The sequence below is a fragment of the Xenopus laevis genome, chromosome 5L, assembly GCF_017654675.1.
Source record: "Xenopus laevis strain J_2021 chromosome 5L, Xenopus_laevis_v10.1, whole genome shotgun sequence".
Taxonomy (NCBI): Eukaryota; Metazoa; Chordata; class Amphibia; order Anura; family Pipidae; genus Xenopus; species Xenopus laevis.
Genome location: NC_054379.1, coordinates 81993681 through 82021651, shown reverse-complemented (window position 1 = coordinate 82021651; position 27971 = coordinate 81993681). Strand labels below are relative to the sequence as shown.

The 27971-nt window shown below is 37.6% G+C and overlaps 1 protein-coding gene across 1 annotated transcript; it reads left to right on the top strand.

Annotated features, from left to right (window-relative positions):
• Positions 1–579: 579 nt before the first annotated feature.
• On the top strand, positions 580–27971 carry nr2e1.L (nuclear receptor subfamily 2 group E member 1 L homeolog). Its single transcript, XM_018263330.2, has 9 exons — positions 580–1084; positions 15754–15899; positions 19797–19884; positions 20318–20553; positions 21435–21581; positions 23041–23137; positions 23544–23696; positions 25299–25404; positions 26477–27971. The coding sequence occupies exons 1-9, from the start codon at positions 1060–1062 to the stop codon at positions 26637–26639; spliced, it is 1161 nt and encodes a 386-aa protein (XP_018118819.1). The 5' UTR covers positions 580–1059; the 3' UTR covers positions 26640–27971.

The following is a 27971-nucleotide window of genomic DNA, read 5'->3' as shown; positions in this document are numbered from 1 at the left end:
GTCTACTGCTACATCCAGATCTACCTTTTGGACACCTATTCCATAAAACTGTTTATCAGTCAGAACCCTTATGTTAGCCCTTCTATACTTCCCATCAAATGCAGGGACTCTGTGGAATTAACTTTTTTTTTTTTAAATACACCTTTCTGAATTTAGAAGCTGTATTCAATTGTAAAGGTAGACAAGCAGCATAGAAACCATGGGCAAAGTTATACGGCTGGCACCTGCACTGGGATCATGTCTAATAATAGGCTTACCCATGACAACACGCATTTTGTTATAAATAACAACGGGAGACAATGTTTAAAAAAGATGACACTTTATTAGATAGGTGATTATTACATACCTTGTCCCTATAACAGCTCTGGGGAAGATGTGCGCAGTCACACTGAGCTCCACTCGCTCCTTCCCAAGAACACATGGCAGCAAACACAGGCAGACACACGGGTACCTGAGACTGATGAGGGGAGAAGAGTCTGTAACATCGTGGGATGCGCGGCCCAGTGCAACCAACTCGCACTTCATCATCCCGACCCCCCCCCTCCCCTGTGCAATGTGACGTCACCATTCTCCAGCACTTGGGGAGAGAAGGGGAAGCTAATGGGCAATGAGAGGCCAATTCTCCTCCCTTGTGTCCTGTCACTTGTTCCAATCCCTGTTTTATTCTTGGGGCTGTTGCTGCCCGCGGCTCAGAGCACAAAGTCACAGGGTGTAATGAACTTGTGAGCACCTTGATTTCCCTAATTCTGTCACTTTCCTCCCCTGCTCCTGTTCTGCCCTCAATCCATGTCTCCTGGGCACCTGCCTTCTCGCCCTCTGACTTGCACTGGGGAGGCGTTATCTTTCTAATAAGTCGCGCAACTTGTTTTTAAATATTTGTTGGAGATTTTTTTGTTTTCTTCTTCTACGGCGAATGTCGCAAGGGAAGCGGCTTTATCGATTGTCTACATTTAATTTGATCTTGAGAGCCAGGATGCTGTGATTTATCCCAGAGGAGCGATCTGGAGTTGCGCCTGTTTCATAGGAGACTGGGACTTTGCGTCACTTTCTGCGGACGAGATGAGCAAACCGACCGGATCAACAAGTGGGTGATTTGCACTTTTCCCCCATCCACTGGCAAATGTTTAGTTCCATTAGCCTGTTATATTGTAATTATTCTCCCCAGATTTTAGTCTGTTTCTATATATCTTTCCTTATTATTATTATTATTATTATCATTTTACTGCAGAAATTGTAGCAACTCAGGGACTAACATATTCAGAAATTTTTTTTGGGTCAGTTCCTTAAGAAAAGTAACATATTAATTCGTTTGCTACCGTTTCTCCTTATAATTATGCTATAACATATAATTGTATTCGTTTTAGTTTTTCCCTTTGGAAATAAATGGCAGCAACCGAAACGAATATCACTGAAATGAGCCCCAATAACCCGCTTTGCAAAGTTACCCACTGAGCACATGATTCATGTAAAACTCCATAATACTTCTTGCCACAAAACAGAAACTTTTCAAAGTAGCCATTGAAATAAATCATCCGGGATCACAGAATCATCTGGATGCAAATCGGATTTAAATGGAGCCTGCTGCACACGGCTTCTCTAATTATTTCCAATAATCCTGCAAACGAACCAGGCAAGAAAAACACCAGTTTAAAAGTCACATTTTCCCTAATCCCAAATCCAGGCACTTTAACACTGGAACAATTCTCTGTGTGGCTGATTGTTAATTGCTAAAGTTTCTGCTAATCCTGGGCATGGTTAGGGTGGGCATGGAGTGGGGAACACACACATTTCTATGACTTCTTGATAATGTTAATAATCAGCCACATTTCAGTGCAACCAATATGGGTTAGTGACTGTTCTCACCAATCAAAACGTTAGAAATAATATTGAGTGTTTCAAACTAGTTCTGAATTCATTCAACTAGCACTGTTGAATTATTTTGTAATGCAAAACTATAACCTGTTTTATACACTTGTGAAACAGAGATTTTTATACTCAGCTACTGAATATAATATTTAGGAGCTTTGAAAAATGACTCCCTGCCTGTCCCCTGACTATCCATCTATCTATCTATCTATCTATCTATCTATCTATCTATCTATCTATCTATCTATCTATCTATCTATCTATCTATCTATCTATCTATCAATCATCTATATATCTATCAATCTATCATCTATTGATCTTTCTATCTATCATATCTCTCTATTATCACCTATGTAGTTCTATATTATCTATCTATCTATCTATCTATCTATCTATCTATCTATCTATCTATCTATCTATCTATCTATCTATCTATCTATCTATCTATCTATCTATCTATCATCTATCATTTAACTATCTATCAAGCCTAAACTGAAACATTCATAGAGTTTAAGAGAGTGCATCTATAGGGAAGCTGGTGTTTGCCCTAACTGGAAGGTTATCAGATGGATATTAATGCATACTAGTAAAACTGAGGAATGAGTGCAGCTGTGTGTCATTTAGAAACTGAACGGAGCCATAACCTGATAAGAATACAAACTTCAAATGAGAATCATATAATTTATATTATAAAAGTGACATTTTGACACTGAAGACAGCTGTGTATATAGTGTTTCGCTGTTATATCTATGGCGTACATGTCACATAAATATATGATGTTCACTGAGGACTGTGCATATTTGCTGGCACATGGAACTTGTTTCTGTATTTCTCTCACCAAAAGAATTAAAATAATGAAAATACAGTTGTGCTTACTATATTTGTTAGTAAAATACTCCTTTTCTTATATATGTTGTCCTGCAATGACAGCAACTCTTTGGGTAATGTGGAAAGGGGGTTTATATGTGAACTGTATTATATAATACTCCCAGGGGTATTGGGTCCACTTAGGACCCAGTATTGAACTTATACTTTGATTACTATATAATGTAAGTAGACATATATAGGCACAATGCAGAATACAGAGAGAGCCTTAGAATAGTAAGTAAGATATAACGCAAATAGGAATATAGAGAGCCTTAGAACAGTGAGTAATATATACTGTAACTATAAATACATAGGCACAATGAAGGACATAGAGAGATCCTTAGAATAGTGAGTAATACATAATATATAATGTAACTAGGAACATAGAGGGACCCTAGAGGGTATAGAGAGTGCCTTGGCACAGTCAATACTTTTTGCTGTAAATAGAACTATATAGGCACATCGGAGGATAGTTATAGCACAGCGCGAATCGAGTGATACAGTCTCCCTGGGTCTATCTGAATCCACCAGTGGATATAGCACTGAATATGCATAATAAGTATTGTATAACAACCCTGGGAATTTCTAGGCCAGTGTTTTACAAACTGCCTTACTTGTGAGGCTACATTGCAAATATACATGTAGTAAGCTCCATGTGAAATATTGGCTCCCCATACATGAAGGCATCCAGTGCGCTACTTCCACAGGAAACATTTATATAATAGTCTATTTTGAGCACGTCCTTCGCTCTTTATGGCAATTTCAAAAGTGAGGTTTGAAACAGGTAACACTTGGGTTACTATAATAAGAAAAGGAGACCTTGGTGAGAAATGGTTTCAGAACAGTTAATCCAGGCCACTAGAAGAAAAGGTTGTTCAGCCTGCATAGTGAGTACTATGTAAGGACTGTAGAAATGCATTATATCATTGGGAATATCTGTGCCTTCTGCAGGATTGCAGAGTCTCCTTGCACAGCGATTCATACATAATGTTCCTGAGAATGCTTAATCCCACTGGAGGATATGAACAGAGTGTTGAGCAGTGCATATAATATTCCTGGTGTTGGTCTATTGGTGAATATGGAGAATGCACTGGGCAAGTGAGTGTGGTACAATGTTCCTGGCAATAACTGTACCTACTAGAAAATATTGAGACAATGTATGTAGTATAATATAGATGGAGATATCTGTACACACTGGAATATATAGAGAGATATTTTGCTTTGTGAGTATTGTATATGTCTCTGGAAAGCTTTTGGCACAGGGTACCCAGAGTGCCTTGCAAGTTTTTAATTTTTGCACACTTATTAGTACAGGTATAGGATCCCTTATCCGGAAACCCGATATCCAGAAAGCTCCGAATTACGGAATTGCTGTCTCCCATAGACTCCAATTTATCCAAATAATTCAAATTTTTAAAAATGATTTCCTTTTTCTTTGTAATAATAAAACAGCAGCTTGTACTTAATCCCAACTAAAATATAATTAATCCTTATTGGAAGCAAAACCAGCCTATTGGGTTTATTTAATGTTTAAATGAATTTCTCGTAGACTTAAGGAATGAAGACCCAAATTATGGAAAGATCCGTTATCTGGAAAACCCCAGGTCCCGAGCATTCTGGATAAGAGGTCCCATACCTGTAGTATATAACTTCAATAGGAAGTTCTTAAAACACAGAGAATAACTTGAAACAGTGAGAGATTTATAATGTTCCCGAGAATACATGTTCATGCTAGAGAATATAGCAAGGGCCTTTGCACAGTGAGCATTGTATAATACTTCTGGAGGACTTGTGCAGGGACTGGGAAGCAGCAGGGCTGTTTGTACACAGCAAGGCTGCCCTGAGAGTATAGTTATGTGAACTGATCTCTGCCTGGGTGGTAGGGTTACTCCTGTAGTTCATACGCTCTCTTCTTTCAGCAGCCCCTGATGGTAATTACAGTAATCTAAGCTGCCATATATCTTTAAGCAATTATAACACACAAAAAGTCCCTGGGCACCCTGCTGTGGGATGTTAAAAACGGTTTCCCAGTTCAATAAAAATCTGTTTGTGTCTCGCTGTACTGTCAAATCCAAGCTGCCTTGAGGAAGAGGCTTCTGCTCAATCACTGGGTTCTTCCAAACCCTCATTAGCCTCCATCCAAGTGACCTTGTGTCAGGCTGTATTGCTTTCAGATTCTGGATATGTATGTCCTGTTCCAAGAGCTGCCAGGTTTTCTAGCATGGGGTGCATTCCTTAGTTTTGCCCACCAAATGCCAGCTTTGGGGTATACTTCTGTGGTGCACACAGCCTGGTCTGTGTATGTGTGTGCACATGTCCCATGTAAATCTATCTATCTATCTATCTATCTATCTATCTATCTATCTATCTATCTATCTATCTATCTATCTATCTATCTACCTATCATCTATCTTTCATCTACTTATCATCTATCTATCTTTCCAGATACACCTTTATAGCATCTGTCCATTATCTATGACATCAATCTGTCTAGATTTTTTCTACTTTCTTTGTGCTGTAAAAGATGCTGTAGGAAGCCCAAAGTAAAATAATAATTAAAAAAACCAAGATCTATTCCAAATATATTGACATATATATATATAATGCAAGTAAAATCACATGATCAGCAGCAGTATCCAAAATATCTACTTAGTGTAGTGTATTACAAAATATTAATGTTTTAACCAAAAAATAATTGTGTTTACTAATTATACATTAGTGACTTAATGAATGAGCAGAACTCAAAAGTAAGAGTGTTTTATATTACAGCAGGGAAAAATGTAAGAGAATTGGGCTTCTAAAATGTTATATGTTTTTGCCACATATTTATTAGTATGAAACAGGCCATTGACCTGTGTGTGTAAGGCATCACATTGTAAGCTGGCAGCCTATTCCCAAGGAGCAGTAGAAGTCAGAGTTTGCAGCAGGCCACCCCATGCCCTGTGTATGTAATGCATGACATTGTTAGCTGACTGCCCATTGCTGAGGGCTTGCAGTAGTCGTAAGAGTGCATTGCTTGGCTGGATCAGGAAGGTGGAGTTAGTATCAGAAGAAGCTAAGCCTGCAGGAGGGGGTGCGTGTGCTCCCTGTAGGCATTGTGTGACAGCAGAATTCCCATGCTACTCTTTTTGACGGGTCACTGGTGAATCAATAGGTAGGTGCCAAAGGGACCTTGTAATTACACATTTAGAGGAACAAAACAAGTACATATCTGCTTTAAAAGCTCCCCACGCAAACCTACCTGAAAAGTGTCCTAACCTACACTGAAAGTTGCTTAAACTAGCACATAAACTGCTGTTTGAAGTTATTAGAAAGTTTTCTATCAAATAAATTCACCCCCACCCCACCCAAGCTTAATCCCCCTTTCCCGTAGCCCTGCTCTACACAGCAGCTGTCGAGGCTCATTTACTAGGAGATGTGGCAGCTTGTGCATGTTGGAGGCAGTCAAACAGGTCTCAATGGGAAAATCATTAAGTTAACACTCTATCTAATGCATTGTTTTAGAGTCCCTGCTGGATATGAATGTCCTGTCCTAACCCCACATCTCCCTGGGAAGATGCCTTGTTTGCCTTGTTATTACCCTGCCCCCCTCCCTCAAACACACACTAATTCCATTCCCATATACTTCCTATAGCTTATAGCCTTCTCTTAACCAAATACAAAAAAAGTGCAGCACTCTCCTGCTGGGCAGCTCCCACACTTTACACCTGTTTGACTGCTCAGTCATGAGTATTTACTGCTTTAAATATCACTCACTGGGACCTTTATTAACACTGGGCATATTTGCCTTAGTTCAGTAACACAGAAACCCATCAGAGATTTGCCTTTAGTATTCTATCTGCATCAGACTGATCAAAGGTAATTTCTGTCTGGAACTAAACTGGGGAGATTAGCCAGTAAATGAGACCCACTGACCAATCCGCTGTCTGCAAGTGCAAAAACTACGGGGTGTCACAGGCATACATATCTATCTCTCCTCTCCTGATCTCAACCCAGAACTCCTAACTCGGGTCTCCTCCTGCCTGTCTGCTATCTCTACTTGTATGTCGCAATGCTACCTTAAAGGAAAAGTTCAGTGTGAAAATAAAAACTGTGTAAATAGATAGGCTGTGCAAAATAAAAAATGTTTCTAATATAGTTAGTTAGCCAAAAATGTAATTTATAAAGGCTGGAGTGACTGGATGTCTGATATAACAGCCAGAACACTACTTCCTGCTTTTCAGCTCTATAACTCTGAGCTAGTCTGAGTTAGCGACTTGAAGGGCCACATGGTACATATCTGTTCAGTGAGTTTGCAATTGATCCTCTTGATTGATTCAGCTCAGATTCAAAAGCAAGAGATATGACCCATGTGGCCCCCCTTCAAGTTTCTGATTGGTTACTGCCTGGTAACCAGGGTAACCAGTCAGTGTAAACCAAGAGAGCTGAGAAGCAGGAAGTAGTGTTCTGACTGATATGTTAGACATCCAGTCATTCCAGCCTTTATACATTACATTTTTGCCTAACTACACTTTATTAGAAACATTTTTTATTTTGCACAGCCTATCCATTTACCCAGTTTTTATTTTTAAACTGAACAATTCCTTTAAATTAAACCTCTCTAAAAACGGAAATGGTTCTCTTCCCTCCAACTAACACCATTAACATCCCGGAAGTATCCAGCATAGCTAACAATTCCCCAATCACCCCATCTCCCCAGGCCTGGTGCCTTGGGGTTATCCTAGATTCTGCCCAATCCTTCACTCCTAATATTCAGTCACTTATTAAATCATGTAATTTCCATTTCAGGAACATATCTAAAATACGATAATTTATCACCCAAGGTGCTGCCAAGATTTTTATTCACTCTCTCGTCATATCACGTCTAAACTACTGTAATTCTCTTTTAATTGGCCTTCCCCTCCAGATACTGTCACCTCTCCAGTCCATAATGAACACTGCTGCAAGGCTCATAAACCTCAGCAACCGCTCCTCCTCTGCCATGCCACTCTGCCAATCACTGGCTCCCGCTACCTTTCAGAAAAAAATTCAAATTAATGACCCTGACATTCAAAGCGCTTCATAACTTTGCCCCACCCTACATCTCTGATCTCATCTCTATATAATCACCCAACCGCTTGCTATGCTCCTCTACTGACCTGTTACTCAACTCTTCTCTTATTACCTCCTCACATGCTCTCATTCAAGACTTTGCAAGGGCTGCACCCCTCCTCTGGAATTCTCTTCTACGGTCTGTCCAACTTTCTCCCAACCTTTCTGCTTTCAAAAAACACACTTCTTTGAAGAAGCCTACCCTCACTCTGCTTAACTACTAGTACTACATCTCTCACTCACTTAATTCTGATCCTGCCCACTCCCACACCTTGTATTTAATCCCTTCCCTTTAGATTGTAAGCTCCTTTGCACAGGGCCTTCCTCACCTTTGTATCGGTATTGGTTGTGATGTATGTAACTCCATATGTTCTATGTACAGTATGTAATTAATATGATTTCGCTGTATTAACACATTTACTTTGCAGCGCTGCGAAATATGCTGGTGCTATATAAATAAATGTTAATAATAATAATAAATAATAATAATGATACTTGCAATTGCCACCCAGAGAATTATGCTATTATCAGTGTGCGGCCCTTCCTGAAACTTTAAAAACGTAAAGAGTTATGTGATAAAGGGCACTAAATTTTCTCAGGTGCAGTAACCCACAGCAATCTGCTGTAAGCATTTGTCACCTGTTTAAAATCAAACGGTTGCTATGAGTTACTGCCCCATGGCAAACTTAGTGCCTTTTATTACATATGGGGGATTCTCTAATTAACATCTTGTATTAAAATTATCCGCTGATCTTTTTCCCCTGCCCCAGTGCTTGCCACCCTACCAATCAATTTATCCAAAAAAAACCTGTTTATATAACACTGAAGTTATTGTTTAGTTGTGGTCTAAATAGCTTTTGAAAATCCTTATTAACTGCTGTTTATAACTGTACTTGCGAATAATTGTTCATGGCAAGTCAGTTACAATCATGTAATGTCCCAGCTATATATGTCATAATTTCATTACTGATGCAAAAGTGGCTTTAGATCTTAGTCTTCCTTATTATTCTCTAAGACTGAAAAGTATTGATAAAAATCCCCATATCATTTCTGAATCGCATGCAAATAGTAGAGCAAGGGTCACATGAAAAGAATGAATGAATGTAGCTGCAGTTTCTTTCTGCTGTAACCTAGCTGCAACTACATCAGGACTGGGATTGCTGGTTTGTAAAAAGTGACCCAGAAATGCACCTTTATAGCTGAATCTGAAGGAGCAGAGGAAAAGGCATGTGTTTTATAAATAAAAGGAGGATTTGTATTTACCTTATTAAATCGGGTGATATTTTTGCCATTTACAATACATCTAATTGTACACATCTTATACACACTTATGTACTAGGGAAAGGAGCCCTTTGCTCTATGTGCCTGGGACTTTCATGTCTTTAAAGGAACAGTAACACCAAAAAATGAAAGTGTTTTAAAGTAATGAAAATATAATGTAGTGTTGCCCTGCACTGGTAAAACTGGTGTATTTGCTTCAGAAACACAACTATTGTTTATATAAACAAGCTGCTGTGTAGCAATGGCGGAAGTTGAAAAAAGGCAATATGGCACAGGATAATAATGGATAACAGATAACATTGTGTTCTACAGAGCTTATCTGCTATCTGCTGTGTAACCTGAGCCTTTTCTCCTTTGAATAGCTGCCCCGATGGTTAACAGAACTATTTCTGCAAAGGAACTAGAGCTGTAGTTACACCCACTTTTCATTCTGCTTCTGTAGAAGAGTGATTGGCTGAATATTGTGCCTGGGTGATTAGAATACCTAAACCTCAGTTCTAATCTGGGTCCAAATGATTGTACTGAAATATACAATTCATGTTGTCTAGAAAGGGGTTGGCGCTATTTTTTGGTAAATGAGATAGATAAAATGTGACTTTTCTGAATGCCATATTGGAGTTTTTTTGTGTTCCACTAGCAATGAGCAGGGGTTTAGAAATGTAAAAGCCCCTCAAGTTTCCCTTACCTCATTACAGATATATAAAATTATGATATATAGCTTGATCCAGTTACAGAACCAAACTCTGATGGGGTCCTGGGACAAAACAACACATTGATCCCCTACAAGTACCTTGTGAGCACTTTTCACGATATTTTAGCTCCAAATATATTTGAAATATTTCTTTTATTAATTGATAAGGGACAGATATCCTGTGATTGCATAGCAACAGTAGGCCAGAAGTAGCCCCTTATTTTGCAGTTTTACTAGAAAAGTAGAAGGAAGATTATAATTCTTTCAATTATAACCCTAAAATGTAGGAACAGAAATCCTTCAGAAATTATTTAAAAAAATCTTTAACCTCCTTAACCTCCTCCTGTATCAAGCACTATACTGTAAAACAGGTACCACTGGGATTTGTCATTTCAAATTGTCAATATCAGAAAGAGACTGAAGTCTGTAAAACATGACCTGAGCGCATAGTGTGAATGTATTATAGTTATGTAATTTAATAACTAACAATGCCATTAGAGTGCAACTTTTGCTGTTGAAAATAATAACGGGTGTTCAAATAAATAGGGTAAGGTGTGTGGTAAGGGATACCAGATTATTTGCCAAATCAGGGCGGTATGTTAAAGGGCTCCTGCACTAAATAATTGTTGTTGTTTTTTTTGCATAATAAAAAATTTTTTTCTAAGAAAATTCAATTCTTAGCAAATTTTTATATACATTCATTAAAAATGTTATTAAATTGTTTTCGAACGATCGGACTACCCCATCTCCCGACCTGCCATTAACCATTCAGATCAAATAAAGTAGAAAAGAACAGCCGAAGTTCTGCCCCCTTTCGTACGAAAGTTATGTCCGACAACTAGAGACAGTCTCCCACTGAAAATCATACGATCGGTAATACATGCAGAAATATTATCGGCAGCCGACAGAAATTTTCTAACCTGTCCGATTGACCAAACGACCGATCTCCACCGGACGAAAAATGTCGGGACTCTCCACACACGATCCGAAAATCGTACGAATCCTCGATTCGTACGATCGGTTCTTTGCGTCTATGGCCAGCTTTAGTGTGAGGTCACAAAATATCATAAACACAGTTTGATCAATCTGTGGATGTATAGGCATTTATAGCTATGCAAGTTGCTATGCTGCTTTCCTTACCATAGATAAATGTAAAAATTCTCATTACACACCCACTGCCATAACACCCCCTATCTATGGCTATTTTGTCTGTTTTCTTCATGAAAAATATATCTTATATACTTAAATGTTTAAATATAAATATGGAAAATTATTTAGCGCAAACAATCCCTTTCCACGCGCATTAATGTAATTTCAAGAGACAGCGAATAGATATTAAACTGTACCTGCTAAGTGTTTATTGACCCTTTAATAGCTTAACTTAAGATACTAAACATGTTAAAAACACACATGTAAGCAAACCAATGAAGAATGAATAATGCTGAATAAGAATACGTGATGAACCAAAGTATAAAGAAAATAGAAGTGTACATAATTTAAACAAAACAAGTTTTAGTTTTTTAGTCCTCAATGGTCAATCATTATGAAACAGTCAAAGGTCTTGTTCCTTGATATGCCTTATTGTGAGGGTATTGAAGCCTAGGAAGGAGGCAGTATTCGCTTTTGCCACTTTTGTGTCCCCTAATGATAAAAAAAAAACAGCTCCAGTTGACCCTATATCCATGTAAAAAGTGGTCATATTATGCCCATGCATTAAGTCAAATAGCCCAGTCTGACCTTTGGGCAATGTATTACTGTAAAAATCGACCCATAATTCCAGGGAAAGTGACGTATAGAATATACTCACCCTCAATTACCAACACCGGCCAAAAGTATACCTGCACGGTAACCCATGGTAACCAATTACACTTTTGCTTTCCTTCGACCTGGAGCTGGCTGAACAAAGGGCCAAAGACACTAGAATATGAGTACCCATTAGTCACCATTTTTTTTTAAAATTCCAGGCTGAGTGGTTTAATAATTACATGATTTAATTTCCTGAGGATATGTGGATATACTGAGATGTACCACTACAGCTGTGACCAGTGATAAGAAAAAACATTGCTGCTCAACTCAGCAATCCTATTAATTTCATATTATATCAGCCCCCCCCCTTAAAATATGGGGATAAATGTTTTTTCATAAACATATATTTAACCTTCTGATCAGTTAGTTCCCTACTGGACCCAGGCCCAGATTTGTGGCAGGCCACAAAGGCCCGGGCCTAGGGCAGCTAAATTTTAGGGGCAGCTTGCCGCCCAGCCGCATTAGGTCAGAGTTACTCAGAGTTCCTGCACTGCACTTGTGTGGGGGAGGTGCACACGGACCACGGCCCTAGGACGGCATGCGCTAGGACCGCGAGGCCTCAGGCCATCACAGATGCAAATCCGGCCCTGACTGGACCCCCTATTCCCTGTGCCCACCCAAGAGTCAAAGGGTCAGTTTCCTCTATTCTTGGATTCTTCATATTTTCAATGAAAACGTATGAATGCTTTTAAAAAAAATACAGGAATGTCACCTTCATAATTTTGACTGTACAGCATCATGAGATCCTTAGGGCAAGGTCCCACATGGCGTTTTTACATTGTGTTTTTAAAAACGTGCAGCCGAACCTAAATTCTCACAAAATGAAGCCCTGTTGAAAATAATGGAATACGCACTATAGCAATTCCCGTGAGCCAACATCTGCTTTTTCAGCAGAAATGCCAATACTCCAAGGAAACGTTACATTATTGAACTGTATGGGATCCGCAAGTTTGGAAATATGCTTTGCTGAAACATGCTGTGTATTTTCAATATGCTGGCCAAACTCTCTCGAGATGGATTGCACATATCCGTGTTTGTATGCTGGTTACGTAATTACATTGCATATTGACGATCAGTACGGCTACATTTTGCATGTAAATTGCTTTTCCGCTTGACTTTTTTTCACAAAAGTTTACTAAAATTCTTCCAAGTGGAATTGTGGGGACGAGAAAAAACAGAAATGCATGATGGAAAAAGGAAGCTACAGGCTGAAAGCACATATTATCATGCACGTGGGTTTTATTGGCGTATTTACACTCAACCACGTGTTTTTTAGAACGCAACTTAAAAATACCACGTGTAGCCTCGCCTTTATAAAGAGATCCCCAGTTCAGAATGAGAAGCAAATGCTCCACTGTTAAAACATTTGCTATTTGCCAGCAGGATTTTCATAAATGTTTGCACACCAGAAAATGATCCCTAATTTTCTGCCCTGACCTGAACATTTAGAAATGCTTGAGACCTTGGGCTTTACAGAATTTGAAGAACAACCTTTATCGATAATGAACAGCACATTCAGCAACGTTTCAAGAGGAACGGCTTGAAACGTTGCTGAACTTGGTCTGAGCCATGAGATAATCAGGACCGGAACTAGGGGTAGGCAGAGTAGGCACGTGCCTAGGGCGCAAAGCTGGGGGGCGCCAGGCACGCACTTCCTCTGTCGCCTACCCCCAGTCCGGTGCCCGACTCTTTGTGGTTTTTACGTCTCCTTGCGCTCCTGCGCTGGTGCGCGAATGCATTTCTCGGCAATTTCCACATGCGCAAATTCGCACCAATTTGCGCATGCGCAGAAGCGCAAAAGAAGTAAAAAGCACCGCTTTTCTTGCGCACACGAGCACCACCTTGCACATGCGCAGTTGGGCTAAGCCAGCGCCGTGTCCGCCGGCTTGCCTTGGGCGCCTGTGCAGTGCGGCCTGGCCCTGGTGATAATAAAGGCTTTTTTATCAATACAAAAATACACTCTGGGAATATTGTGCTGACAAGAATTTTGAAAGTTTACAGAATTTGCATATATCTTAAATCTACAAAAAAAATTGAGCAATGAAAAAAAAACACCAATTTGAATTTATGTCAGCATAGTTAACATCAAGTTATTGTTTCATTAAAACACAGAAAAAATAAATCATTAAAAATGTATTTGCTTAAGGTGGACCCTATTGGGGGTAGACTTCTATTTCAAGGCTTTATAAATAATAGGTTTATGAATAAACACAGATGTTATTACAAACAAGTGTTAAGCAATACCATAAAAATGCCATGAGCCATCTCATTTTACTTTGTTTGGACATCACATGGCACACTATGCTGCACCATGCCACAGTATTTATTTCAGTCTGTGATAATGATCTATTTAAATAGGGTGACAAGGTGCTGCAGGGTGGGACATCCGAGCCAAATGTCTATATATGCTTGCTATATTTTGAAGTCCCCAGTGATATGCTTTAAATATGGGGTTGTTGCTGTTAAATATATATGAACAGATATGAATAAGACTTAAGCTGCAATTCAAGCCAAACTTCATAGAGCTTGTATAATAATGGAAGAGCTAGTTGCAAAGCAGTGAAATGAACACAAAGTTAAGCACATATAGAAGCTATGAACCCTTGGAAACTTGATCCACCTTGCCTGCAGAGGGCACTCTTTTCAAACTAAGCTGATTTATGATGTGCCAATAATTAATTTGGAATTCCATGTGGATAATGTAAGATATTAGGCTATTAAAGACATTTTCAGACATGATACCTTTGTTCAGCAGTTATGTTGCTGTTATGTTGCTCCTAGTATGATAAATTACCCCTTATTGGCCAATATGTGCAACTCTGTAATCTCCTTTGTAAGTTGCATCCATGCATGGGAAATGCACTATTTTACTCAGATAGTGGCACTGCTGCAGGAAGGGAAGGGAGTTTTAACTGCTGTGCTTCTCTGTGGCACAAATTCTAATTGTAACATGGGCTTTATGCCATTGGACTAACAGTTTGTCAGTGACAGAGGTGCTTAGTAAGGAAAGCAAATAAAAGAGAATAAGGTTTACTGTTTGGTTTTACATTCCTTTTTCAGAATTCTATTTTTACTAGACACACAATTGTCTTGCTTTATAAAGCTATTTAACTTTTTACACAAGTGTTCTGTTATAGTCACATAAGAGCTTTCATTGATTCAGATATAGAAATTTAGTTGCTTTTTCTGCCTCTGTTCTGTTCTTATTATCTTGTAAATTATATTTTCATTACCATAAGGCAAGAGAGGACTGTCATGTTTATGCCAGAAAGGAAGTAGGGGTGGGGGCTGCATATTCCCTAACTGAAAATGGACTAGCTTCATCAATGCCAGATAGCCAAGATCATTTTGTTTGTTACATTTTTGAGTTCTATTAGAGTCAGACAATTGATCTAGGGCCAAGTTTGCCTGTGGGTTAATGATCTCAGTAAAACAGGGTTGTCTTACATAAGACCCATTTGTATCCTTTGTCTTTTTAAGTGACTTTTTTGGGTCATGAGCAGTCCCCCTGACTCCTTGTTTTGATATTTTGCCTAAATGTAGGCATAATCATTAATCTGAAATCTGGATCCCAGTATTGAGTATTTATAGGCAACTAACATAAAGACCTATTTTTATTTTGTCGCCCACAACTTTACAGGGATACAATAGCTGTTCAGTATTAACATTTTGGACTCTTCCTGAATTGAATTCATTTAACCTTTTGTTCATGCCATTCTTTCTCTTCGGTCCAACTACTCCAAAAACAGGGGCCATTCTTTGCTTTCTCCTTCTTTCTTTTCTTTCCTCCTCTATAGACTCCAGATGTTTATTAAGCTATTGTCATTATTTGCAGTCTATTCTGTAAAAGTTAAAAAAAGGCAAATAAAAATCAGGAGTTAAGCATTCAATAGCAATTGTTTTTACAAATAACTTTAAAAGCACTGAACATTTTTAATAAATGCATATTGGGAAAAATAAATATTATAAAAATAATTATTAAAAATAATTGAACTTAGTGACAAGTTTGTATATTAACCATTCAATGTAGTATGAAACACTCCAATTTGTCAATGCTTTGCTACTTTTAGTTGCATTAAAATTTATGGATTTATTCGTAGATCATTCGTAGATCCTTCTGTGCCTTACTTGTCCATTTTCTCTACCTGTAGGTCGGATCCTGGACATACCATGCAAAGTATGCGGGGATCGCAGTTCAGGTAAACACTATGGAGTGTACGCCTGTGATGGATGCTCAGGGTTTTTCAAAAGAAGCATCAGACGGAACAGAACCTATGTCTGCAAATCTGGAAATCAAGTCAGTATTTCCCTGGCATTCTTCTTTTAGTAGTTTTTAGGTCTGTGCTAGTATATTTATATAACAGCATTCTGGATCAAACTGAGTTATACAGTATTGGTAAATTGACACCCGCCCCTTGCAAAAAGACTTTTAAACTTTAAAATATGACTCCAAGGGGCAGATTTATTAAGTGCCGAATAGGAAATTCGAATTTGAATTTTCGAATAGTTTTTTTGGTCAAAACTCACAAATACGAATTGGGAATAATCCAAACTCGATCCGAATTCGAATCCAAGGTTTATCAAACCTTTACCCTGGGTATAATTTAAATTTGACTATTCGCCACCTAAAACCTGCCAAATTCATGTATAAGTCAATGGTCCAGTGGTCCATTTGAAGATGTTAATAGCCTTCCTGACATTCGAGTTTTTTCGAGAAAAAAAAGTAAAAAATTCACATGAATTCAAATTCAACCTTTGACTAAATAGGCCTCCATATTGTATATGTAAAAAGTGCATATTGTGTATCCCACCATGAGAAATATGTTCATTGTGAGGAATCTTGTATAAAAGCACAGCTTGATGGCCATCTACGGTGAGCACCACTATACCTTGACCCGCTGTTATTCACCATTCATAGATATAATACTTGGAGCTGCACTTTCATTTGCTTAATTGTTTAGAAGATATTCCATGGGTCGGTGAAATAGACATCTAACATGATATCATTTCTGTGCTGAATTCTCAACCCCTTGCAGCGCAAATAGGGTTTGACAAGCAGCAGCCTTCTCTAGAAACAAATACTGGTTGGCTGCAAAATCACTATTGTCCTTTGATTGGTAAATTAATCTTTCCATTTCTTTTTTTTAATTGCTAAAACAAACACTGCGCTAAACTTTACGGTCACAATAGACATTTGTTAAATGAATGGAACTTAACATGAACGATGCATTTCAAATCATGCATATCTTCTTTTAACATAATTCTTTGAAATCATTTAAAGGAGTTTAAAATAAATTAACAAACAGCAGGGACTGTTCAGAAGAGTTACCTGCTGGATTTTTTTATGGCCACTTGTGTCTGGTAGTAGGATTTTAAGACTAGAATGCTTCAGGCTTAAATGGGTTGTTCACCTTCCAAACTTTTTCAGATTGTTCACCAGAAATAAAAGACTTTTCTAAAAATAACTGATTTCCATGAGGTATTTTTGACCATTTTCCAGAATTTAAGATTAGAATTTTTGTGTTCTTGTCTTGCTACATTATTTGATACATTTCTCAGCAGCATCTGTGGAATAATTGCAGCTATGGTGTCAATTATAACAGCTGCCTTTAACAAAACTCAAGGATTCAGCTCAACAGAGACAAATATAAGAAATGTATCAACTAATGTATCAATTTAGATAACGTTACAGAGTCAGTGACCCCCCCCAAGGCTCCTTCAGAAAGACATAAGAACGGTGAAAAATGAAACTTTAAATTTCAATTAGAAAAACAATAAAAACTAGGTATGTTGAAGGAAATTTTGATTCCATTTTACCTTAATTAGGAGCCCCGCTGATATTAAATTTACATGATGATCCTCAAATTCAGTTTAACTATTTTTTTATGCAATAATAGTGCTGAGCAGTGTTCAAAATGTTCTTTAAAAGCCATATTTAAAACTGCTGCTGAGTTGTTTCCTTACCAAAAATTTTCTCACTCATCTAATTTGTTCTGGGCTCAAAATCCCACAGTGATATAAATAGTGGTTTATGTAGGTACCATTCTGTTCTGAATACTCATTTATAAAGGTACTTAAGTAGGTACTTACCTTTCTCAAACATTACCCACTGTTATCAAAAAACAAACATTTGATCGAAGTATCCTAAGACTCTGTTTATGGTCTCAGTACTGAATGAAGAGGCCTGTTTATAATGACCAATATGTGTTTGAAACTGTGAATTATCTGAAGACATTTCATTCATATGCTTTTGTGGGTGCCGGCCTTTTTTAAAAAAATAAAAACAATTTGTGTAGCGTCAAACAGTGCTGTCACAAATGGCCCTAGCACACTAAGGGGCCTATTTATAAATATTCATATAGATTTTTTGCACTTTTGATGAAAGGTGAAATTTATCCTCAAGTGAGAATATGTTTTTCAATTCAAGTCAATTTTATTTTATAATCTTATAATTTAAAGGTAGGGATCTGTTAACCTAAGACTCGTTAGCCATAAAGCTGTGAATAATGCAGGCCCGGATTTCGGGCTTGGGCACCCGTAGGACGCTGGGGATTACACGTACAGGAGTATGTGTCCCCAGTGCTCCTTAAATTGTGGCTGGGCCTCACCACAAGTCTGGGCTTGGAATATGGGAAGGCCATCTCCCATAAAATTCATTTTATCCAAATAATCCAAAGTTTTAAAATGATTTCCTTTTTAAGTAATAATAAAACAGTACCTTGTACTTGACCCAAATTAAGATATAATTAATCCTTATTGGAAGCAAAACAATCCTATTGGATTTATTTAATGTTTAAATGATTTTCTAGCAGACTTAAGGTATGAAAATCCAAATTAAGGAAAGATTAATTATCCGGAAAACCCAAGGTCTCTAGCATTCTTGATAACAGGTCCCATATCTGTATCTATTTAGATTTTGTTTTCAGGTAGTATAAACCATAACTCCTAGGGCATCTATGTCCAAGCATTCTATGAAAATAGTATGTCAGAATAACTTATTACTATGGCAGGGATTCACTAGATTTATCCGAGTCCCCCAAGAATATGGTTAAGAATAACCTTATTCCTGGCTGGACCTGGATAAAGTTATTGAATCAGTTTAATGACCCAAACTTTGGTTTGGAATATTTTTAGCTATTTTTAAAGACCATTTTCTAACGTAGGAAGAATTTCATTGTATTAAAGGGGATCTGGGACACTAAACAAAACAGGGAAGGATCCCTGGTCCCCCAAATATATTTTAACGTCAAACACAAGTTGCAAACTTTAGCAAAAACAGGTAGTCATTTAGGGGGTTATTTACTAAAACTTAAATTTTTCTAGTCAGGCTTTTTGGGGAAAAACTTAAAATTTTTACTGGAAATTTTTTTTGAGATTTATTATATCCTAATGCTGCAAAAAGCCTGAATCTGAAAATCCACAATCTCAGACCTATTGAGGTCATGTATATATCAATCGGAGATGTCTCTATCCCAATTTGAAGATATCATGGTTTGCGCTGATTTTAGATCAATAATCCAAAAAATTTGAGTTTTTGGACGAAACCCGAAAAAATTGATTGATTCTGGAGAAAAGTCCAAAAAAAGTGTATGATTCGGATTTTCGGTTGATTTTATTGAGTTTTTTTACTGATCCAACTTATTTGAGTTATTTTATTAATAAATAATGCAAAATCAGGGATTGGAGTTTGGTCGAGCTTTTTTTTATTAAAACAATAAAATAAAAGCGAGTTTTAATAAATAACCCCCTTAATATACTTTTTTCAAATGCTTTACAAATGTTAATAAATAAGGTCTATGCCTCTGACCTGGTAGCTGAATTTATATTTTTTATACATTATTGGTAATCCATGTACACACTGCAATCTTATAAAATGTATCCCTTACAATGCTGGTGGTCAACTATTTGATATGTGTTGTCACAAGTGGCATAAGGCTAGAAATGTAAAATCAATGGTGCCAACATTCTACTTTATATAGAGCTTAAAGGGTTAACTACTAGAGTTATTATCTGTTTTTCCCATTTGTGATAAATCGAGAGTGAGAATGTAGATATTACAAACACAAAAGCGCATTATCAACAGCCAGTGTTGCTTTAGAACTGAAAAGATGATAGGGGTATTTCACATCTGAGCTTGCAATAAAGTGTATTACTATTAGTATGGGGCAGAAATAACCAGAATTTTCGGTTACAGGGGGGTTGTCCAGTTGACAAGACGCACAGGAATCAGTGCCGTGCATGTCGTCTGAAGAAATGTCTGGAAGTCAACATGAATAAAGATGGTAACTTCTCCTACTGGCTCCTGTTTATGAGAAAATATGTGATCCTTTCACTTACTTACACAATCACCTATTGTCATTCATATTAGAAAAAAAAGGGGGAACAATCCAATTATAATATTTTCTTAGCAATCAGCGAGACAGTCACTGTATATTTTTTTTAGATAAGCAAAATCAAAAGTGTTTTGCTGAAGAACAGAAGCTTATGTTATTATGTTAAAAAAAAAGAGAGAGCGATTGACGTGCCTGAAATAAAATATAGATTAATGTAGTTATTTAGAAAAGGAAAATCATAAGGAAGGGATGATCTCTCAAGGACACAGTATGAGGGAAATTTTTCATGATTTTAACCTTTTAATGAAACAAAGACAGCTCTCTACATCAATTTACCAAATGAGATGAAATAGTTGTGAGATGATTACTGGGTTGATTTCAGCTGTTCAACATGAAAGAGGACCAAGAACATCCACCATAAGGAAGCAAGTGGCACTATACTTTAGAGGACACAAAGAAGTGAATGGAAGCACGCCACACTTTTCATCAACAGCACTGCCGACCCCAACCTTCTTCACTACTGTTAGACAATTGGAAACCCACAACCTGGAGCTGGCAGCTGTCTCCGCTATCCCAGAAAGACAGACCTTGGTAGGACTGCCACAGCCAACCCCAAAGGTAAGCTTGACCTACTCAACAGCTAGTCATTTATACTTAGCTCAGTGATATTTCTAGCTTCTGCCCTTTCCTAATAAATTAAAGTCCCAGTAACCCAACATGATGTTTTCAAAGTCATCATTATCAGCTAAAGTTGTACTGGCGTGATAATTTCTGCTTAACATAACAAATATGGATATTTTTCTTTTAATGGGCACTTGTGATCTCATCATCTGAGGCTTGGCTGTAAAACAATGAAAAGTAAGATGAATTTTGTGGCCACTTTGCAGATATGGCTGATATTTATTATATTCTCGCTTTTGTACTTTGCAGCTATGTATTTTACTATATACAATACATATACAGTAATGTGTACTCTTATCCTGAAAAACAGAAATCCAGAAAGCTCCAAAGACCATCTCCCATAAAGATCAATTTTAAGCATTTTAATGCTATTGTTTAAACTATGCTATTTCCTTTTCCCTGTAACAAAAATAATTTAATACCATGTACATGAATGTAATTAAGTTGCATATGGCCAATTTTGTGGCAAAACAATCCTACTGGGTTTATTTAATGTTTAAATGTTTTTTTAAGAAGACTTAAGGTATAGTAATATAAAAAAAAGAAAAACTCTTATCCAGAACACCTCAGTATAATAGAACCCGTACCTGTGTGTATATATTAAAGTGTACTGATGCTCAGATTTTGAGTATTAAATGTTATTACATTTTTTCACAAAGAAATCAATGACTTGGCTTGACATTGTATTTGTTGTTTACTATTGGAACATACTCGATTACTTTTTAAATGTAATTTGATTTTCTGTACAGGCACTTCACATTTCATTTTATACTGTATACATGTAAAGCAGAATAATGTACATTTGCTCTGCCTTTTAGTACCCTCATGAAGTGAATGGAGCCCCCCTATATCTGTATGAGGTCGCCACTGAGTCAGTCTGTGAATCAGCTGCACGGCTTTTATTCATGAGCATTAAGTGGGCAAAGAGTGTACCTGCATTCTCTACACTTTCACTGCAAGACCAGGTAAGTTAAAGCCTGGCAGAAGTCAAGAGATTGTTTGATCCTTATCAGTTAAAAGAGCAAATAACCAGAAATAAATGGGTATATTTGGGTCAAAGAACTTTGCAGTTTACTTCATGGGCAACATTTAAATACAGGTATGGGATCCTTTATCCAGAAACCTGTTATTCAAAAAGTTCCAAATTACAGGAAAATTATTTTTTTTCTCTGTAATAATAAAACAGTACCTTGTACTTCATCCCAGCTAAGATATAATTAATCCTTATTGAAGGCAGTTGTGTTTATTTCATGTTTAAATTATCTTTTAGCAGTCTATAGTCACAGTAATCCAAATTACAGAAAGATATCCGGAAAACCCCAGGTTTCGAGCATTCTGGATAATAAATTCCATACCTGTACAGGTTTGGAAACCCCTACTGACATTTTATTTAAGGTTAATATTCATTAGTAGCTTTTTTTTAATTAATAGGACAATCACAGCCTTGCTAAATCTAGTTATTTGATTCTCTAATCCAAGACAGAGAAATATTCACTAGCTAAGGAAATACTAGCGGTGTCCCCAAAGATCAGTAGCACCATCTTAATATTTAAGGTGAATACTATCAGCTTATTTATATTACTAAAAAAATGTTATTGTAATAAATCAGAATGTTTCTGTACAAAGCTATAGGGAGATACCTGCTCTCTCTTTTGGAAAACAAATTACCATTCATATTACTTGAGTAGAAAGACCCATGTTCCCCATTCAAAATGCTAAAATTCCATACAATGGAAGTGTGCAGTATCTACTCCGTAACCAACAAGGGAAAGTTGTGCTCACCGCTATTTTTTGGGTGACTTCAGAAAATGAAGCGCTCCAAGTGCCATCCCGCCTGCGTTTTAGATTCTAGCCAGCAGGAAGGCTTTTCGGGGAGATAAGTCGCTTGAAGAAGAGGCGTTTTGTCGCCAGGCGACTAAATCTCGCCTAATCTTAGCGTGTGCACTTACCCATAAACAAAACAGGGATTGTTTGTCCATATATTGCAATATATTTCAGCTGGCCAACTACGTCAAAGTCATCCCCGGTATCTATGGCCAGTATCTACTCAATAACTCACAGATTGATAAAGTATCCCATTTTGTGCGGTATAAAAGATACACAAGAATACCATTTAAAGAATGCACAAGGCATGGGAGATGAGCCACTTAAACGGTTCTGCCATTCCCCGTGCCTCTCATTCTCTATTCCGCAAACTAGAAGTTTTTATATTTTAAAACCAATTAAGTACAATGAAGTTTGCTTGATCAAAATAGCACAATATGTTACAGACCCTTTTATTTACAAGTATCATTGACCAAACATGATTGAGATAATATATTCAGATAGAAAGGGTTCTAAAGAGTTAGCATAGCAACTGAGAGATAATGGGAATATGCATGGTTGATGTGCTTGTAAACCTATCATTCATATATTGTGTGGCAGCTGATGCTTCTAGAGGACGCGTGGAGAGAGCTGTTTGTTCTTGGAATAGCACAATGGGCGATCCCAGTTGATGCTAGTACACTACTGGCTGTATCTGGTAAGGGCTGCTCAATTTAATGACTTTGTTGTTGAAATTAACATTAAAATGCATTACTGGGAGTTAGAACAAAATGGCAAGAATAACAAATCCCATTCGAACAATAGCCTATACCTGTCATTTATAAATCTATATTTAAATGCAAATAATGTTGTCTTGTTGTATTCATAACTGCTTGTAGCGTTATTGAAATGCAAATGTCTGTGTTTGTTATCATCCAAAAAAAACAAAAAGAGTATTTTATAATAACTTTCATAAAACAAAATCTACACCAAAATCGTTTATCTCAGGCTGACAGCTTGATAGATGTTAATTGGTGCAGATTTGTCAGAGATTAAAACAAAGCGACTGCAGGGGGAGGGGAGGAGAGATTTATGATGAACCTGTTTTTTTTTTTATTTTTCAGGAATGAACAGTGAGAACACAGAATCTCAAAAGCTGAATAAGATAATCTCAGAGATCCAGGCTTTACAAGATGTGGTTTCTAGATTTCGACAGCTCCGGCTAGACGCTACTGAATTTGCTTGTCTCAAATGCATCGTCACTTTTAAGGCTGGTGGTAGGTAGCAATATTCCTGCTTCTCAATGGGAATGTTTTTGTAGACATTTTATCATAAAAAGAACTTCATATAGAGACAACCTTAGGTTAAATGGCTTCCTGTCCTGGAACCTGATCTTCAAAAAGCTTTGCATTACGGGAAGGCCATTTCCCATCGAATCTCCTTTAAGCATATCTATAACTTCTGAATTATTTCTTATGTGATAATAAAACAGTATAGGTATGAATTCAATTATCTGGAAACCTGTTATCCAGAAAGCTCCAAAATTACGCGAAAGCGGTCTCGCATAGACTCCATTTAATCCAAATAATTCAAGTATTTAGAAACTATTTCCTTTTTCTCTGTAATAACAAAACAGTACCTTGTACTTGATCAAAACTAAGATATAATTAATCCTCAAAGGAGACAATTCCAGACTACTGAGGGAAAGTTGCCCCGGGCCCCGTGATTTTTGGGTCTTTGGGGGGCCTGGCCGCTGTACTCACACTGTAAATGGGTAAAACTTTTATGGGGGCTCTCTGTCATCACTGTTTTTTTTAATTTATTGGGGGGCCCTGACCACTAATTATTTTTTTTAACTTATAGGGGGCCTGACCACCAATTTTTTTTTAACTTATGGAGGGGCCCTGACCACCAATGAATTTTTTTTAACTTGTAGGGTGGCACTGACCACAAATGTTTTTTTTGGGGTGGGGCTTGGGGCAGGATCTGGGGTGGGCGGGGACAAGGGGGCCCAGAAAATGTTGCCGTACCGGGCCATGTGATTTCTGATGGTGGCCCTGCCTGTTCCTCTACGAGGGGGCTGCCATATTTGTGCAGCAGAGTCCGTTACCATTAGAAATTCTAACTGACAGATTAAGATGGGACAGTCACGTTGGAAAAACAGTCAGGTTTAGGAACTTCAAGTGACAATTACTTACAAAAGCAGAATGATCAGCGAAAAAAGGTTAAACAGGACCTATAGGTAACTTTTAATGTAGATTAATATTTTGAAAAGAAAATTTTTAGTTTCAGTATCACTTTAAGGCAGCGATCCCCAACCAGTAGCTCGTGAGCAACATGTTGCTCACCAACCCCTTGGATGTTGCTCCCAGTGGCCTCAAAGCAGTTGCTTATTTTTGAATTCCAGGCTTGGAAGCAAGTTTTGGCTGCATAAAAACCAGGTGCACTGCTAAACAGAGCCTCAATGTAGGTTGACAATGCACATAGGGGCTACTAAATGACCAATCACAGCACTTATTTGGCCTTAGGAACATTTTCATGCTAGTGTTGCTCCCCCAACTCCTTTTACTTCTGAATGTTGCTCACGGGTTCACAAGGTTGGGGATCCCTGCTTTAAGGTATGAAGACAAATTATGGAAAGTTCTTTTATCTGGAAAACCTCAGGTCCACAGCATTCTGGATAACAGGTTCCATACCTGTACCTTGTACTTGATCCATATTGAATGAATTAGATGTTTCCTCTTTTCAGCCTTTTATTGCAAAACAAACTTCCAAGGGCAGGATGATCAGTAATAATGGCTTTATCCATGGGGCGGAACCTTAATATAGAGTTCTAGCAGGGTCTACAATACTAAACGTGTCTTTTTTTCTCTTTATAGTGCCTGCACACAGTGGTTCTGAGTTAAGGAGTTTCCGAAACGCTGCTGCTATTTCAGCCTTACAGGACGAGGCACAGCTCACACTCAACAGCTACATACACACCAGGTGATAACGATTTTTGTTGTGATTTGAACGCCAAAACGGAAATTGGCTTAAATATTTACATTTTCTTGTTGTTTTTGAGATGAGATCAAAATGTGCCAAATGGGTTTAAAATGTTGCTTCTAGGCTTCATGTGGTATAGCAAGAACAAATCAATAAAACACATGTAAGATCCAACTTTCAGGTGCACTGAGGCTATCCAATTCTTACTGAGGGATGTTACTAAATATATTCCGTTAGTGACATGTTTTTCACACAAAATATTTGCAATTTCACTAGCTATCTAGTCCAAAGTACCCAAACAAAGTCAAGAACACAATTTTATGGAGACTGATATGCTGCAGATTCCCATCCATGAAAATTGCTTGGTGGAGCTTAATCTTGATTAATTTCTTGATCTCATCCATCCTTAATGAATGTGTCCTGAAATAGTCACATGACCTAGACACTGCATTGGCCAAATAATATATTTAGGGCCTTCCACAACCAGAGCTACAACTGTTTCTGTATTACAAATTCACATATCCTTTAGTTCTACTTTGCTGCGGAATAGTTTTATTGCAGCACAGGCATCCTCTAGAATACAGATTCTCATATAGGCATCACTAGAGGTGCCCAAAGGAGTGGGTAGGACTCCCATCATGGCAAGGCCAATAAACATAAACCAATGCGGTTTTGGATACTGCTGACTCCTAGAGTAAGATTTTGGGTGTTCCGGAAAGGCTGCACTATACATTGAAGTAAATATGGTATGATAAAAGGTATTCTTTCATATAACTGTAACCTATCAGGTAAGGGTAGCCCATACCAAATGGTGGACCACAAAGGAGGGGTGTGAACGAAAAGAAAATCTCAAAAACAGAGCTCTAGATCTTGTATCACTATAGTTTAGAGAACAAAACTTTTTGGCTTGTTAATAAATAAGCCAGATACAACATCAGGGTACTTACACCAGAGCTTAGGTATCTCAGGTCTGGTTGTATTCACACAAGTATACATGAACCACGTAGTGTTCTTCTGGGAGCCTCCCACCTAATACACAACTAATACATGTTTTTAAAAACTTTTTATGCAGATACCCTACACAGCCATGTCGCTTTGGCAAACTCCTGTTGCTCCTGCCAGCACTGCGCTCTATAAACCCATCAACGATAGAAGAGGTTTTTTTCAAGAAAACCATTGGGAATGTTCCAATCACACGGCTACTTTCAGATATGTACAAGTCAAGTGACATCTAGCCTTAAGAAAAATCCTGAAAAATAAAGACAATTGCAAATAACTGTTTAAGCAGATATATGAACATTTCTTCAGAAGGCCATGTCCAGAACGAATAAAGTTTTTTGTCAAAAAGCCATCATATTGATGAACAAGCTATTCAACTACATTCTATCATGGACAAGAACTTGACTTCAAGAAGCAATCCATATTAAAAACGGAGTTACCCTCTACGGTTTTAAAAGTGCTGAGGCTAAAGTGCCATTGTACATAAGCATATTACATCCCGTCAAACTGAATCATCTTAATGTCTAAAAGAACGTCGTATCTTCTTGTTTCAACCTTTTACAGAAAGGAAGAACAAACAATAACAGAAGGCAAGATTTGCTAAGGTGGCAAATGGGTGTTTTCAAGAGTGTATATAGACACAAAAATTCTTGGGAATATGGCTGCTTTTATTCAGACTTGCTTGGTTCCCTGATCTCTGTGTTGCACAGTTCTGTAACATAGTCCTGTATAGGCCTTGGTGCCATAAAAAAAACATATACCACTTCCACTTCTCTGGGGTGGCTTGTGGTTCCAGCCACAAGTTTTGTATCCCCTAGGCTAAGAATGTGCCACACAGATGATTAATACTTTGCACTTGAGAGTGTTTGGAAGTCCATAAATTACTTTTCCATGTCTTATAAATCCTCTAATTTCAATTTGCTGCAATCCCAATCAATACCACGACATGATGAGCTGGAAGCATGCACAATCCATGTATTGAATCTTAGTAATACAGTGTGAGCAAGTACTTAACCAACACGATTAATTCAGCTCCAATTGTTTGAGAATCATTGCTTTAATTTATGTTTTGTAAGTCAGAAATATGTCAAAAATCCTATGTTTTAATAAGACACAAATGCCTTTCTGGAGATGGAACACAAAGAGAACCAAAAGTGAAGGGAGAAGAAGTTGGCTTAGGGTATGAAAACCAAAGGCAAGTGTCCAAATCACTACCATATCATAAACAAATTGATTCTTGTATAGTTCTAAGAACTAATTAGAGGCAATTAAAACATTCATTTGTGTAGTTATTCTGGACTCTATCAATTATCACAATACACGCAAAACCATTGTATCATTACACAACATTTAGAAAGGGACCATTTAGTAACAGTATAAAGACATAGCTGCTTTACTTTCAGAGTTTTGGTGTGATGTTAGGTTCTAGCACTGAGAAATGAAATCAGCACTTCAACTATCATAGACGAGTAAAGATGTTGTTCCCTGTACAAAGTGTCTACTAATTTGTGAAGATAAAAGTTGTATTCAATTTCTTTACAAAGAAAAATAAACTATATTGAATTTAA